Source organism: Phoxinus phoxinus (genome assembly GCF_949152265.1).
Source record: "Phoxinus phoxinus genome assembly, chromosome: 7".
Taxonomy (NCBI): Eukaryota; Metazoa; Chordata; class Actinopteri; order Cypriniformes; family Leuciscidae; genus Phoxinus; species Phoxinus phoxinus.
This window is the reverse complement of record NC_136882.1, coordinates 29165578-29179705: the sequence shown is the minus strand read 5'-3', so window position 1 is coordinate 29179705 and position 14128 is coordinate 29165578. Positions and strand designations below refer to the sequence as shown.

Sequence of the window (14128 nt, the reverse complement as noted above, 5' to 3'; positions counted from 1 at the left end):
TAGAAGCACACCTGATTTATGACAAGCAGACGTAGATGTTGACATGTCCCTTGTTTTTCGTTGATTTTTCTTTGGTTTTCTCACTGGGGGTCTGAACTAGGATTGCGAAGCCCTCGTGTTGTTTCTTTCATCTACAGCTAGGGTTTCAAGTGTTATAAATCAAGTCTGCACAACTTCCAGCCAACATACAACCCCATCCTGAACAATTAGCAGTATCCTGCTTAATAGGACAGGTTTGTTTGTGTGTTTTATATTTCATTAAAGAGTTGCACAGTATAGAGAGGAGGAAATGGTACACAAGGTAGAATAGAATTTGCATCTTCTACTGTACGTACGCACTATGACACCACATCAGAGCATGTGCACTAGCAACTTAGCCATGGCTCAGACAGATACAGATGTGCTCTAAACCTGAAAATGTTATCTTATCAAATGATCAAAGTCAACTTTATTGTCATTTTTAGCACATCACAAGGCTGGCAATGGATAAAACCAAGCACAGTTCCTTCAGGAAACAACAGTGACGCATGCAGTAGACAAACACGATGACTAATAGTAGACAACTCTAAATATGGACAATAAAAAAAAGGCAATACCACAAGTAAAAACAGAATTGACCGTTAAATAAGCAGGTATAAAGTGTAGCAGCAGTGGGATGTGATTCATTTGAAGTACTAAGATTATATAGGATATGCTTTTGAATAAGGTTGAGTGTAGTTATTGTTACATCTTTGGTTTAGGTGTGATCGTTCAGTTGGGAGTATCCAACGGTTTTATGCAGTGAAAAAAAGGATGGCTTCAAATCCAGTGTTTCTGTAAAATCCGGTCTAGTAGGAATCTTCTTTATCTGACCAAGATATTTATTTCACTGCATTTGATATAATCCCACACAATCTAGTGCATGCAGTTTGGCAGTTGGTTTGTTTGTTTGTTATGATACCGTTTCTGCTAAGGATTTCCTGTGTATGCTCACTCAAATGTGTTCTTGATCAGATGTGGCATTATGGTGCTTTACACTTCTGAATACAGTGCCCTTAGGAGGGACCTTCGTAAAAAAAACTCTGCAGCATCCTTAGGTTTTGGACAGAACTATCATGTAGCATTGAATATACTTTTTTTAAATGCTTTTGAAAGAAGTCCTACATTTATTTGATTAGAATACAGTAAAACCAGTAATACTGTGAAATGTTATTACTGTAACTTTTATAGTCCACTGGAGGCAGGCTTGTTGAGAACCCAAGTGCAGTTTATTAACAAAACAATCCAAAAACAAGATCAAACATAAAACAAAAGCATGGCATGAAACTAAAAACAAGAACACAGACTAAATAAGGCTTACAAACAGCGGTTACACAAAACAATACTAGACAAAGACACAGGGCAAACATGAGGGCTTAAACACACAAGACTAATGACTAGACAAGGAACACATGTGAACAATTAAACAATGAACCAATGACAACATAACACAACAGACAAGGGAACACATGGCAGGATCACATGACTAGAACAGGGGATCACATGACAGACAAGAACCAGGAACAAGAAACAAACCCCAAAACGTGATAATTACATTTACATTGTTAGGGTTATATGGTTAATTGTTAGGGTTAGGAAATTCTAAAATGCTGTTATTATAATATTTGGTGCTCAATAACTTTTCTACTTATCAATAATGTTGAAAACAGTTGTGTTGTGTAATATTTTTGTGGAAACCGTTTAAAAAAATAATTGTAAGGATTCTTTGATAAATGAAAAGGTCAAAAGAACAGATTTTTTTTTTTTTAACAGAATAAATGCTTCCCATAGTGTATGATTGCAGAAAATAAATCGGTAAAATAAATCATAAAAGTGTTTTATTTTGTTTAAAAATCTTATAAAATATGAGGTGGCAAGGTGGGTCTTTTACCACACACACTGGGTAAGGGCTCAAAGTATTGATACAAATACTTTAGCTGCAATAATATTTTTAATTATGTCTAAGTTAATACTTGTTCAAAACAATCACTTTAGCAAAGTTTGCACTATTTTCAGTGAAAAATTATAATAATTTAATATACACTAACGGTCAAAAGTTTGGAAACATTAAGGTTTTTGAAAGAAGTCTCTTAAAGGTGCCATAAGTGCAATATTTGTTGTTATGTTGGTTGAAAGTCTCCTCATATCCGTATAGCGTATCACTCTGTTAAGCGGTCTAAATGTATTTATAAATATATGTATAAAGTATTCTATTTAGCACTTTGAGATTTGATGTCAAATGTATAGTGCATTATAAAAAAAATTCATGATGATGATGATGTAGTCTGTGGAAGGCGTAGGACCATAAAATGTTCGTTCAATCGTTGCGTTCGGTCCGAACGGTCCTATAGCATGTGTTCCCTGTCGGTCAATGTGTGTTCGCATATGCCACTGCGCTACCTGTTTACGCAGACATAATAAGTCATCAGCGCATTCACGTACGCTGTACAGACAGAGTGAGAATGGCAGGCAAGCAGCCACAAACTTACTTTCCTTCTGAACAGACAACAAGTGGCACTGGCAAAGGATCTACAATCTATATATATTCATCGGAGCCAAGCAGACTTTCAATATGACAAGATACTGACACAGATAACACACTGACAAGTTTTGCTAGCTAAACAAACCGAAAACTTGCTGCATCTAATTCTGTTTTTAAGAATTTAAATATTAAGAATTTAAAATAAATACAGTAAAAATAGTAATACTGTGAAATATTATTACAATTTTAAATGAACTGGTTTCTCTTGTAATATATTTTAAAATCTAATTTATTCATGTGATGGCAAAGCTGAATTTTCAGCAGCCATTACTTCAGTCTTCAGTGTCACATGATCTTTCAGAAAGAATAGAATTAGCACAGAATCAACTTTGCGCTGCTGCCCGTGCATCTTGACTAGCCGATATTTTGGAAAGTGCTGCGGCAAGTTTTTTTACCATCTAGTGGTTTAGAGGAAAATAAAACCAAAGGCACCTTTTACCCTGGTACGCCTTTAGTCCTGTTGTACCCTATACAAGTAGCATTTTACGTAATCTTTCTCCTCCCTGCTCCACAGAGAAGCTGACGTTCAGAGACGTGAGGTCTCCTCAGGAGTTTCGACAGGGCGATGTGGCTGAAGTGGTCTGTGATGTCACCAGCTCCCCCGTGCCTGTGGTCTCCTGGTTTTACAACAACGTGGAGATCATTGAAGATACTGAGAGTAAGTAATCGGCCATACCGGCTAACAACTATATTGTTATAAGTTAATTGCTTGAATATAGATATAATTGTCTGTGAACACTTGAATTGTTGAAAGTAAAGTACAGGAGAGTTCATGCTGCTCTGGATATCATTTGAGAAAGATAAAAAGAAAGAAAAAGGGAATAAATAAATGCCAAAAGTATTGTCATTGTAAATGATTTAAGGCCTACTTTCACTGTAAGACTTGTTAAATGTTATTCCCTTTCATGACTTGTGACAGGTGTTGACAAGTGTTAACAAGCATATTAGTTTTTAAAAAATCTGCGTTTTATGTAAATGTAATTTCTGCCAGCAATAGCTCCTTTGAAGGCAAAATTAGCCTGTCATTAACACCATCAAACATTTTGTTCTCCAGAGTTTCAACTCTTACAAAACAACAATCTGCAAGTTCAGAGAGTAACTAAAGCAGATGAAGGAGTGTATCGCTGCGAGGCCAGAGTCGAGGCCAGGGGAGAGATTGACTTCCGGGACATCATCCTGGTGGTTAACGGTGAGTTTGGGAAGATATGTTCAGCACACAGGGATGTAAGAAGCCGTAGGCTCATTTTTTTTTTAGATCTGTCAGTTGAATTATTACAATATATTAATAATCACAATTTTTAGGTGAACTATTCCTTTAAACATAAAGTCATTCCAGCCCTATCTTTCAGACGAAACCCGTGCGTATCCTGTTATCTCAATGACATTAGCCCTGTTCGCTCTGATGGGAAGGGAACGGCACAGTGACATCACCCTGTCTGCATGTCCTTGTATAATGCAATGATAGCGAACATGAGCGGGTGTCTGTTTAGTTTACTTCTGATATTTTCCTTGCTGATCCAATCATGGTGCTCAATGAGGCATGACCGATAATCCTGCCGACATGACAACACATATCAGAGGCCGACATAAAATAAATGCCACTCTGCGGGGCTGTTCAGAAGCCCCTGGTCAGATAAGTGTTAGATAGGGAATACAAAATTAATATGTCTTTGTCCTCTAGGAGACGGTTTGATCTTTTCGAAGTTAGACGCATTTGCTGGACGCGTGTTGTTGGACACTTTGAGATGACTTTGAAATGCCCAGGCCACACATACTAAACAGCTTCTCTGTAATATCTTGTGGCTTTAATGTGTGAGTAAAGCTGCAGAGAGCTTCGCTTTCCTTTGGCCCTTCATGATGTGTGTATGTTAATATAGATATGAATAGAAATGGAATGAAAATGGCTGTTCAAGAAGTAGAGAGGATTTCCTAAGCAGGAGTTTTCATTCAATTAGTTTGCATAAACAAGTGACGCTGGAATTTATTTTTAATATTGTGTTTGCGGTTGTTATTGGTGTTGGAAGTCACTTTTATTTGAAGTTGTCACATGGTCAAATGTTGAGAAATTTTCACTATATTTGGTGTACAGTACATACAGTGGGGGAAATAATTATTTGATCCCCAGCTGATTTTGTAAGTTCGCTCACTTACAAAGAAATGAAGGGTCTATATTTTCTAGGTAGGTTTATTGTAACGGATAGAGACAGAATATCAACCAAAAAATAAAGAAAAAACACATTATAAAGGTTAAAAATTGATTTGCATTTCAGTGAGTGAAATAAGTATTTGATCCCCAAGCAAACATGCTTTAGTACTTTGTGGAGAAACCTTTGTTGGCAAGCACAGAGATAAGACGTTTATTGTAGTTGGTCACCAGGTTTGCACACATCTCAGAAGGGGTTTTGGTCCACTCCTCTTTACAGATACTCTCTAAATCCTTTAAGTTTATTGGCTGTCGCTTGGCAACTCAAAGTTTCGGCTCCCTCCACAGATTTTCTATAGGGTTAAGGTCTGGAGACTGGCTAGGCCTCTCCATGACCTTAATGTGCTTCTTCTTGAGCTACTACTTTGTTGCCTGGGCGGTATGTATGGGCGGGTCATTGTCATGCTTGAAGACCCATCCACGACCCGTTCTGGCTGAAGGAAGGAGATTCTCGTCCAAGATTTGACAGTACATGGCCCCGTCTATTGGCCCCGTCCCCTCAATACGGTGAAGTCATCCTGTACTCATAGCAGAGAAACAGCCTAAAAGCATAATGTTTCCACCTCCATGCTTGACCGCAGGGATGGTGATCTAGGGTCATAGTCAGCATTTCTCTCCCTCCAAACACAGTGAGTTGAGTTGATGCCAAAGAGCTCGAATTTGGTTTCCTCTGCTTTGTCTTCTTTTCAATGGTGTACTGCTTAATATTTTTGTGGAAACTGTTATGCATGTTTTTCAGGATTTTTTTTTTATTTCAAATAGTAAAGACATTAATAATGTTACAACAAAACAAAATTATGTCACTGATCAATTGAATGTGTCCTTACTGAATAAAAGTATTAATTTATTGTAAAATAAATCTTACTGATGCTAAAATTTTGAACTGTAGTGTAGCACAAATAACTTGACATTTATCAGAGAGCTTTAATTAGATGTTTCTTCTTCAATCTATACACAGTTTGAAACATTGTTGAGATCACATCTAAAACTATAAATGATCCATTGGTGAGATTATTGTTTTCTATTCCCATGAGAAAAATTAAGAAGCAGGAACCTTAAGCAGCATTTGCACTCTATTGTCTCAGAGGAACAATTACGATATTAAAGAAATCTCAGTGTTTTTCTTTCCTACAATATTTTTTTTTTTTTTTTTTTTTTTTACTGTCATTTCTGACTCATAAGTGTTCTTACTGTCCTTCAAATGTACTGTTTTATAGTCATTTTATTTAGCCTTTGAAAGCATGTAGTTGTTGATACTAAAGGTCAATTCAGTCTGTATCAGATGGTTTGCTGGCTTGATTTGATGTCTTAATGCCCAATTGTGTCTCACATTAGCAGAGCTGTTTCAGTTGGGCATGCGTATCTGGGAAGAGGTTAAATTAGATTACTGCCTTTGGAAAATAGGCATCGATTGGCAAGAAAGTCAATGATAATCTTGTTGAAACCATTTCGGTGCATGATAGCCCTGTGTGTGTGTGTGTGTGTGTGTGTGTGTGTGTGTGTGTGTGTGTGTGTGTGTGTGTGTGTGTGTGTGTGTGTGTGTGTGTGTGTGTGTGTGTGTGTGTGTGTGTGTGTGTGTGTGTGTGTGTGTGTGTGTGTGTGTGTGTTCCACAGAGTTCCACAGTGTGTGTGCAAATTTAAAAGGATATTTCACTGAGAAATTAAAATTATGCAATAATTTACTCACCCTCAAGTCATTTCAAACCCATGACTGACTTTATTCCATGTAAAGCACACACACACAAAATGATAAATCCTGAAGACTGTGCATGTCACTTTTTTCATGCAGTTTCAATGTATGGTGACTGAATGTTTTAACCTTACACACGGCAAGAAAACTTACTTTGTGTGAGAAACTGACCAAATTCAAGATCCAACTTCAAGATTTCTGAGAAACACTATATAATTTAAATCAACTCAAACACACCCTCCCTTCATTGCTCTGCCCCAAAATGCATGAACATTGTGGGGATGTCACTTTATAGCTGAAGCGAAGCAAAATAATGCTTTGCAGAAAATAAAGAGAAGATGACGAGCAAACAACAAGGGTGATCAAACAGTATGCAAAAGAGCAAGAGTTATTTGTTATTCACCAGCAGCTCACCAGCTCCAGACAAACAATGACACTCAAAACTGTCCTGTTACTATAGCTAACATTACATCAACAGCCTATCTTCTGTGAAAACATAGCAAAAACCAATGTTACTCACGTATGGAGCAGAAACAACACAACCTCGGCATCCATTTCCAGTCCTTCCCGCTAGGTCTCTCCTGGGCTGGAAAGCTTTTCTAATGTTAATGCAGGTCCTAAAGCTCTTGCCTGGTCATAACCCTTCTTTTTTCCAGTGATATTCGTCAGACCTTTTCTCTTTTGTCTCTCAGCCATCTCTCTTACAGTCTTTCTTCAAATCTCCCTCTTCTTGGTCTCTCTCCTCCCCCATCATGAGTGGACACGCCCCCTACTGCTGATTGGCTACTAGTGTGTTGTTGTGCTCAGTCTGATCCACTTTCAACAGCATTTCTCAGAAATCTCTTACTGCACCTTTAAAGTTGTTAGTCATTGATAAGCTTCATCTCCAATGGTCTTCTGTGACAGTGACATCAACTTCCACAAATCATTTTTGATTCGTGAATGAACCAATCTTGACGTCCACCCTTGCTCTCTTTGGCACATTCATAAATGAATAAGAGAAAAATAGCAATGTTCAATTTAGTTTCTTTCTCTAATAAAGCTATCATGTGACTTTAGAAGACTTTTATTCTGGTTCTAGTGTTTTGCAGAAGACAGAATGTCAAGTGTGAAACAGTATGATAAATTAACTATCGCTGTGATAATGGGGGAAAAAGCACAATCAAAGTCAGAGAAAAGATAAAAACCGACAAGTCTTCAGTGCCCTGTGTGATCTTTGAGCTGCCCACTAACACAGACACCCTCATTACCACCAGCTCAATTGTAGGACTCTCTATTTAACCCTGGAGAGTGGTCAAAGCATGCTGAGTTTGAATAGTTTAAATTGAGGTTTGAGATTGAACCCTATCCGTAATGATGATGATTCCCATCAGGACCTTCACGGCTGTCATTTCATCAACAAAAACACGCTCATTCTTCTTCAAAGTGCCCTTGCAAGAGTAATCCGTGCCATGGATGGACTGAAGACAAATGGCAAATGGCAAAACAATCGTGGCATTAATTTGAACTTGGCTGTCAGCAGTTTGGGTTTACCTAATGAATGACCCATAATGTGCAAGGGGAAAAGCAAATAGTGTGTGCGTTTATGATTTCTAATAGAGGATGAGAGCGATGTGTTAATATACTGCCAAGTCAGGCTGAAAGTGACCATGAATAAAACATCCATTTAATCTAATCTTTTTACCCCGGCGCACACTCCATTAAATTGTGTTATGTCTTGAAACCAGTCACAACTCAAAATGATGCCTTTTTCCAGACACGATGGGTCCATCCATTCCCTAAACCAGAAAATTGGAAAAGGGGAACAAAAACGCTGTATTTAAAAAACGGTGTAGGAAGTTTGCTGAAGAACATTGCTGCCTATTATTGAAACTATTTGAACGCCGTTCCCTCTCAGGTGAATTACCTCATTCTGAAGGGCAAGGCAGAGTAATTTCTGAATGAGTCGAAATTGGGTTAGGTTCAGTCTGAAATTACTTTATCACCTTCCAGTTCTCTGCAGAGATGGAAATATAAAAATTCTCACTCAAATCATTGCACATACCAATAATAGACTCCGCCAATGAAAATCGCTATATCTGCCTGACCTTGGAGTGCACATATAGAGCTTTAATAGACACACACACACACACACACACACACTTTCAGCTGTAAACAGTCACTTTAAGAAGATAAGTCGATTTTTCTCATGAATATAAAGTCTGAAAAAACAAATTCTTTTGTGAGATTGTTAGTGGAAGTTTGTTTGAGGTCATCCAGGTTGACCTCTTATTTGACCTGAGGTTTTTCTCAGTTGACCTTTTACTACATAATTAAGTAGACTGCTCAGGACATATTGATTCAGAGACAGATGGTGGCTGATGTATTTATTCATTCTGTTTCTGGCTTGTGACGGGGCATTTTGAGTGTGATCACGTTGTTGATGATCTGTATGCGCTGGAGATGAAGGTGAGTGAATAGAGTTAGTTCTATCAACTGCTGTGCCTGTGTGTGTGTGTTGGAATATAAATGAAAACTCACTACATTACAGGATAAAACAGCATTTGTGTTGTCATACGCTCTAAAACAGCTGTTTTCAGCATGACTGGACATTGTATGGAGCGATTTACATCTTACTTCTTAAGAAAACAGTATTCAAGCATTAATTTAGCTCAATGACTGCCACATGCTGTCAACCACTATTTCCCAGGAAGTGAACATGAGAACATGTTAATGGCTTGTGTATGAATATGTCATTTGAATAAGTATTGGTTGACACTCAAATTACATGAAATCCACTAAGATTTTTCACACTTCAAAATTTGAAATGACAAGTTAAGTTTGGGTGTATTTGGATAATTCATTTGTGACAGACAGAAACACCATACAATATTTTTCTCTGTCAAACAGTTCCACCGGTTGTGTCTGTGCCGCAGCAGTCCTTCAACGCCACGGCGGACTACGGAGAGTCTGTGACCTTCACCTGCCGGGCCTATGGCTCTCCTGAACCGGATGTTACCTGGCACAGGTATGACTTATCAGCATCGCCATAAACTAAAATATATAGACATCTAAAGCCACTTTTTGTCACTTTTGCTTTTGTTTGCTACAATAATGGTGTGTTTTTGAATTATCATGTTTAGGGGGACTTTTTGCAGTTAAATATGATTGCAAAATATAATTATTTTAATATTATTCAATTATTATTTACATTATTATTTAAGTCTATATAATGTATTTTATTTTGAAATAATATTAAATTAATTGATTGACAGCCCTAACACATTTCGATAACTTTATATAATTGTTTAAAGGTATAGTTCTCCAAAAAATTAAAATTATGTATTCATTTACTCACCCTCATGACTTTCCAAACCCGTAAGACTTTAGTTCATCTTCGAAACACAAATGAAGATATTTCAATTAAATCTGAGAGCTTCCTGTCCCTCTTTTGACAGCTATGCGACTACCACTTTGACGCTTCAAACAGTTTATAAAGAGATCGTAAAACTAATCCATATGAATTCAACGGTTTAGTCCAAAATTTCTGAAGAGACACGATCGCTTGATATGATGAACAGATTGAATTTATACTTTTATTCACATATAAACATTCATCAACCCACACATCAGTAAACAGAAGATCAAGCATGCTTGCTTGATGTGCGTGAACCAAATGAAGTTCATTCTCATGTGATACACAGCAAGTTTAAGCTTCCGGAAGAACCAATGAAGTTTGTTCTTGCACGTCAAGCAATACTGTTGAGCTTCTGTTTATGTTTGCTGATCAATGTTTATATGTGAATAAAATCCTAAATGAAATCTGTTCATCATACGTATGAAGCGATCGTGTCTCTTAAGAAAATTTGGAATAACTGTTTGATTCGTATGGATTAATTTTACAATCTCTTTATTAACTTTTTGAAGCTACACAGGGGTAGTCGTGGACTGTCAGTGGAGGGAAATAAATCTTTTAGATTTCATTAAAAGATCTTCATTTGTGTTTCGAAGATGTACAAAACTCTTACCGGGTTGGAACGACATGAGGGTGAGTAATTTTTTTTTACTTGAACTAACCCTTTGAACTTCTGTTTTTCATTAAAAAATACTAAAATGTTGCACAAACCAAAAACTTTTTTTTTTTCAGAAAACAAGTTTTTATGAGTTAAGTTGTCACACTGAGGAAGCAGAAATTGGGGAACAGGAACGGGGGTAGCGCAGCCAGGAAAGAGCTGTGATAACAGAGAACGGACACATTTATTCCATCCTTAATGTGCGGGCTTTGAGTGACAGCAGCACAATGTGTTGATTACAGGCTCTCAATCACTGTAATTACCTCCGGCTCAGATGAGAATGAACGTGATGAAACCAATCCCTGCCAAGCATTCTCACACGTTGACCCTAAATGAACGAGCCTAACCAAACCACTCACTGGGACATTACAAAACCACCACCAATTACATTACGCTTGCTAAAACCTGATAGTTTCATTTAATTTTGTGTGCATGTGTGATGGTGCCGCAAAAAAAAAAAAAAGATTGTGGGGATAAAGTATATTCTGGGAAAAAGCTATAAATAAATGTATTCCAGTAGAGTTAAAGGTCTAAATAGTTTTGTGTAATTTTAAATATTTGTAAATTAAAATATGATACTTAATACTGCCTAATGGTGCGTTCACACCGGATGCGAATAGCGCGTCAGGCGCGAGTCATTTCAATGTTAAGTCAATGCAAAGACGCGTTACGCGCGCAAAACGCGTGTAACGCGTCTTTGCATTGACTTAACATTGAAATCACTCGCGCCTGACGCGCTATTCGCGTCCGGTGTGAACGCACCATAAGGGTATGTTTACACGACAATGATATGCTTAAAACTGAAAAGTTTTCCCTTTGAGTTTTCCGCGTACAGCCGACACCATTGTCAAAACAATCCGGATCCGCGAAAACTACTAAAAACACTGTATTCTGCTGCCAGGACATGGAACACTATAGACTGAACACGTAATACAGATGTGCATGACGTCATCTTTTTCAGAGATCTGCGTTTTTGATGTTTACACGGAGACCGTTTTCAAAAACATGCACTTTGAAACCCATTTTCAAAAGTTTGCGGTTTCAGGCACCCAAAACTTTGTTTAAATGAACGGCCAAAACGCATAAAAAGTTTTACGTTTTTAGTTGAAAACGGTGTCGTGTAAACAGCCCCTAACCAACTAGTTTTGTGAACAGTGAGGAATGCTGCAGATGTTCACTTATCAAAAAATGTCTTTCGCCTGTTAACATGAAAGGTTTTCCTGTAAACTAATTAAACTCTTAGATTTAAAAAAAATGCATTTTTTACGATTTTTAAATTTACCTGGAAAACAAATAACAGATTTTATCTTTAAAAATTATTTGTCTAATTTTATTTTACATGCTGTTTTGGTAACCTAACTATATAGAATATTTTTTACATCACATGACTCTTTAAATAATTTCTAAATTAATGAAAAAAAGTGCTTAAAAGGGTCAAATCTTTTCAAAAAGGGTCAGTGACACATACATGTATTTTATTATTAAATTATATTAAAATACAAAATATTGACTGACAGCCCTAAAACATTTAAATATATATATATATATATATATATATATAGTCATTAAACCACACTTCTGCTTAAACAAAATGTTGCATGAACAAAAACAGATTTTTATGTTAAGAGGGGTATTTAGGGAACTTACTGATATCACATACCTGCCTATTACCATTGTGCTTTTGAGCACAGCACTTGTTACTACAATTAGTGTGTTGTAATGTCCTTTGGCTGAAAAAACATCTGCTCAGTTTCAACAGCTTTGTTGTAAGCGGCTAGCTGAATTTGAGCGTCCGTCTGTTTGTGTCTCTGTTGACTCTTTGTGTATAGCCAGAGAGAGCATGATTTGATTCCCTTCTCCCCATTTCCTGTAGCCACACAGGTCTCTCTGCTTTAAATAGATTTCATTTCCGCTCATTCCTCTCCTAACATTATGACAGTCTGAAGCCGTGCTGTAATCTTCTCCACAAAAATATTTCATTACCCTGCCTCCACCTCGGCGGCATACCTATACAGTATGTATATTGAATGTAACATAACAGAATATTCTGAAATGTTGCATCTCCATCTATGATGAATAACCCATCATCTGGCGTTTCTTTGCTTCCTACAGTACATATGCATTATGCAATATTTTTTGATTATCTTGTCGGAGAGATTTTCATCTTGCAATATGAATAAAACCACAGTGTTGAGAATTTAGGCTTTGTTCGACTGACATGTGTTGTGTATGTGTGGTTTGTCAGGAAGGGAGTGCAGCTCCAGGAATCGGAGCGGTATGTAATGAGAGCTCGAGGTACAGCGCTCACAGTTCGAAACATTCAGCAGGACGACGGCGGCTCCTACACATGCAAGGCCTCTAACAAGGCGGGAGAAGTTGAGCATGAACTGTTTCTCAAGGTTTTTGGTGAGAACTCCTTTATATTAAGTTATATAACTCTTCATCCATTAAATAGGATGTTACCTGTCAAAATATGGCTACATTCATACATGCTGTAGGCAAATGTTACCCAAATCTGATTTTATTTATTTTTTGCTCACATGTGACTTGGATCTGTTTTTGACATGACACCCGAAGTTATCTAGACGATTGCGAAAGGTAGTCAGTGGAAGGACAGTGATGTGTAAGAGCTCATAAGTATTACAGTGACAGCTCATACAAGCAAAACATGAGGGTTCGTATCATAAATGTTTAAAAACCCTGCTCTCTTTTTTCACACCCTCTTTATTTTTATACTGCCTGCGCATAAATTCGCTGTCTTCCGCGGCAGTTCACACTATAAATAAACACGTAATCACTTACTTTAATGTCCTCCGTGTTTTCTTCCGTGTGACAGCGTGAATATGCTAACTAGCCCCGCCTCCACTCAGAGATTCACTCGGCCAACTTACTGAGGTAAACGCTGCACAATGGTATCGCTCTTTACTACGTCGGACACACAACGATAATTAATATGATTAGCCTTTTGCTGGACTATCAAACAGATAATAATGTGTTGCTAATGTTACGCAAACTATGTTCCCATTCGCCATCTCAGTCTGCTGTCTAACAATCATCAGAAACGCTTTGAACAACTCAGAACGTCAGTGGAGAAAGGCATATAGTTCATCATAACATCGTAATACACCCGCTATATTGCTAAATCTACCCGATTTTTCATATCAACAAAAACATATACCGGGATAACCTGGCTTCTCTCACGACTCCCCTGCTAGTTCGCAGGAACGTTGACGTGATTGGTTACAAGGTAGTTTGCGAGGTCAGAAACACCAGCGATTTCAAACCGCGTTTTTTGAGATTGTTTTTGGTTCATCGCAGTTTTAAGGAGAAAATACTCAGAAAGCAATGGTGTTGACTTATGAATTTGCACATGGTTTGTCTTAAAGCATATTAAAAACACCACATAGACACATAAACAACATTTAAAAACTTGATTTTCACCACAGGGGGACTTTAAAACAAAAATGTAAATAGCTGTACCAAAAAATAATTGAGCACTAGAGCTTGCAGTGTGAAGCCTATAAGTGTGTTTGCTGTTCTGTCAAATTAGTGTTCACATTTTGAAATGAGAGGAGATGGTTGTTGCTACCTAAACATAATATAAATCATTTGAAAATAAAGTC

General features: G+C 37.4%; 1 protein-coding gene across 7 annotated transcripts in view; it reads left to right on the top strand.

Moving 5' to 3' along the window:
• The window catches only part of LOC307002323 (neural cell adhesion molecule 2), a 198081-nt gene that overhangs the window by 145703 nt on the left and 38250 nt on the right, over nucleotides 1–14128 (top strand). For all 7 annotated transcript variants that reach the window (XM_079619851.1, XM_079619853.1, XM_079619852.1 and 4 more), the window contains exons 4-7: nucleotides 3075–3218; nucleotides 3615–3749; nucleotides 9343–9460; nucleotides 12751–12911. In XM_079619851.1, the coding sequence (XP_079475977.1) occupies nucleotides 3075–3218; nucleotides 3615–3749; nucleotides 9343–9460; nucleotides 12751–12911 (558 nt within the window). The remainder of the gene's footprint in view (nucleotides 1–3074; nucleotides 3219–3614; nucleotides 3750–9342; nucleotides 9461–12750; nucleotides 12912–14128) is intronic.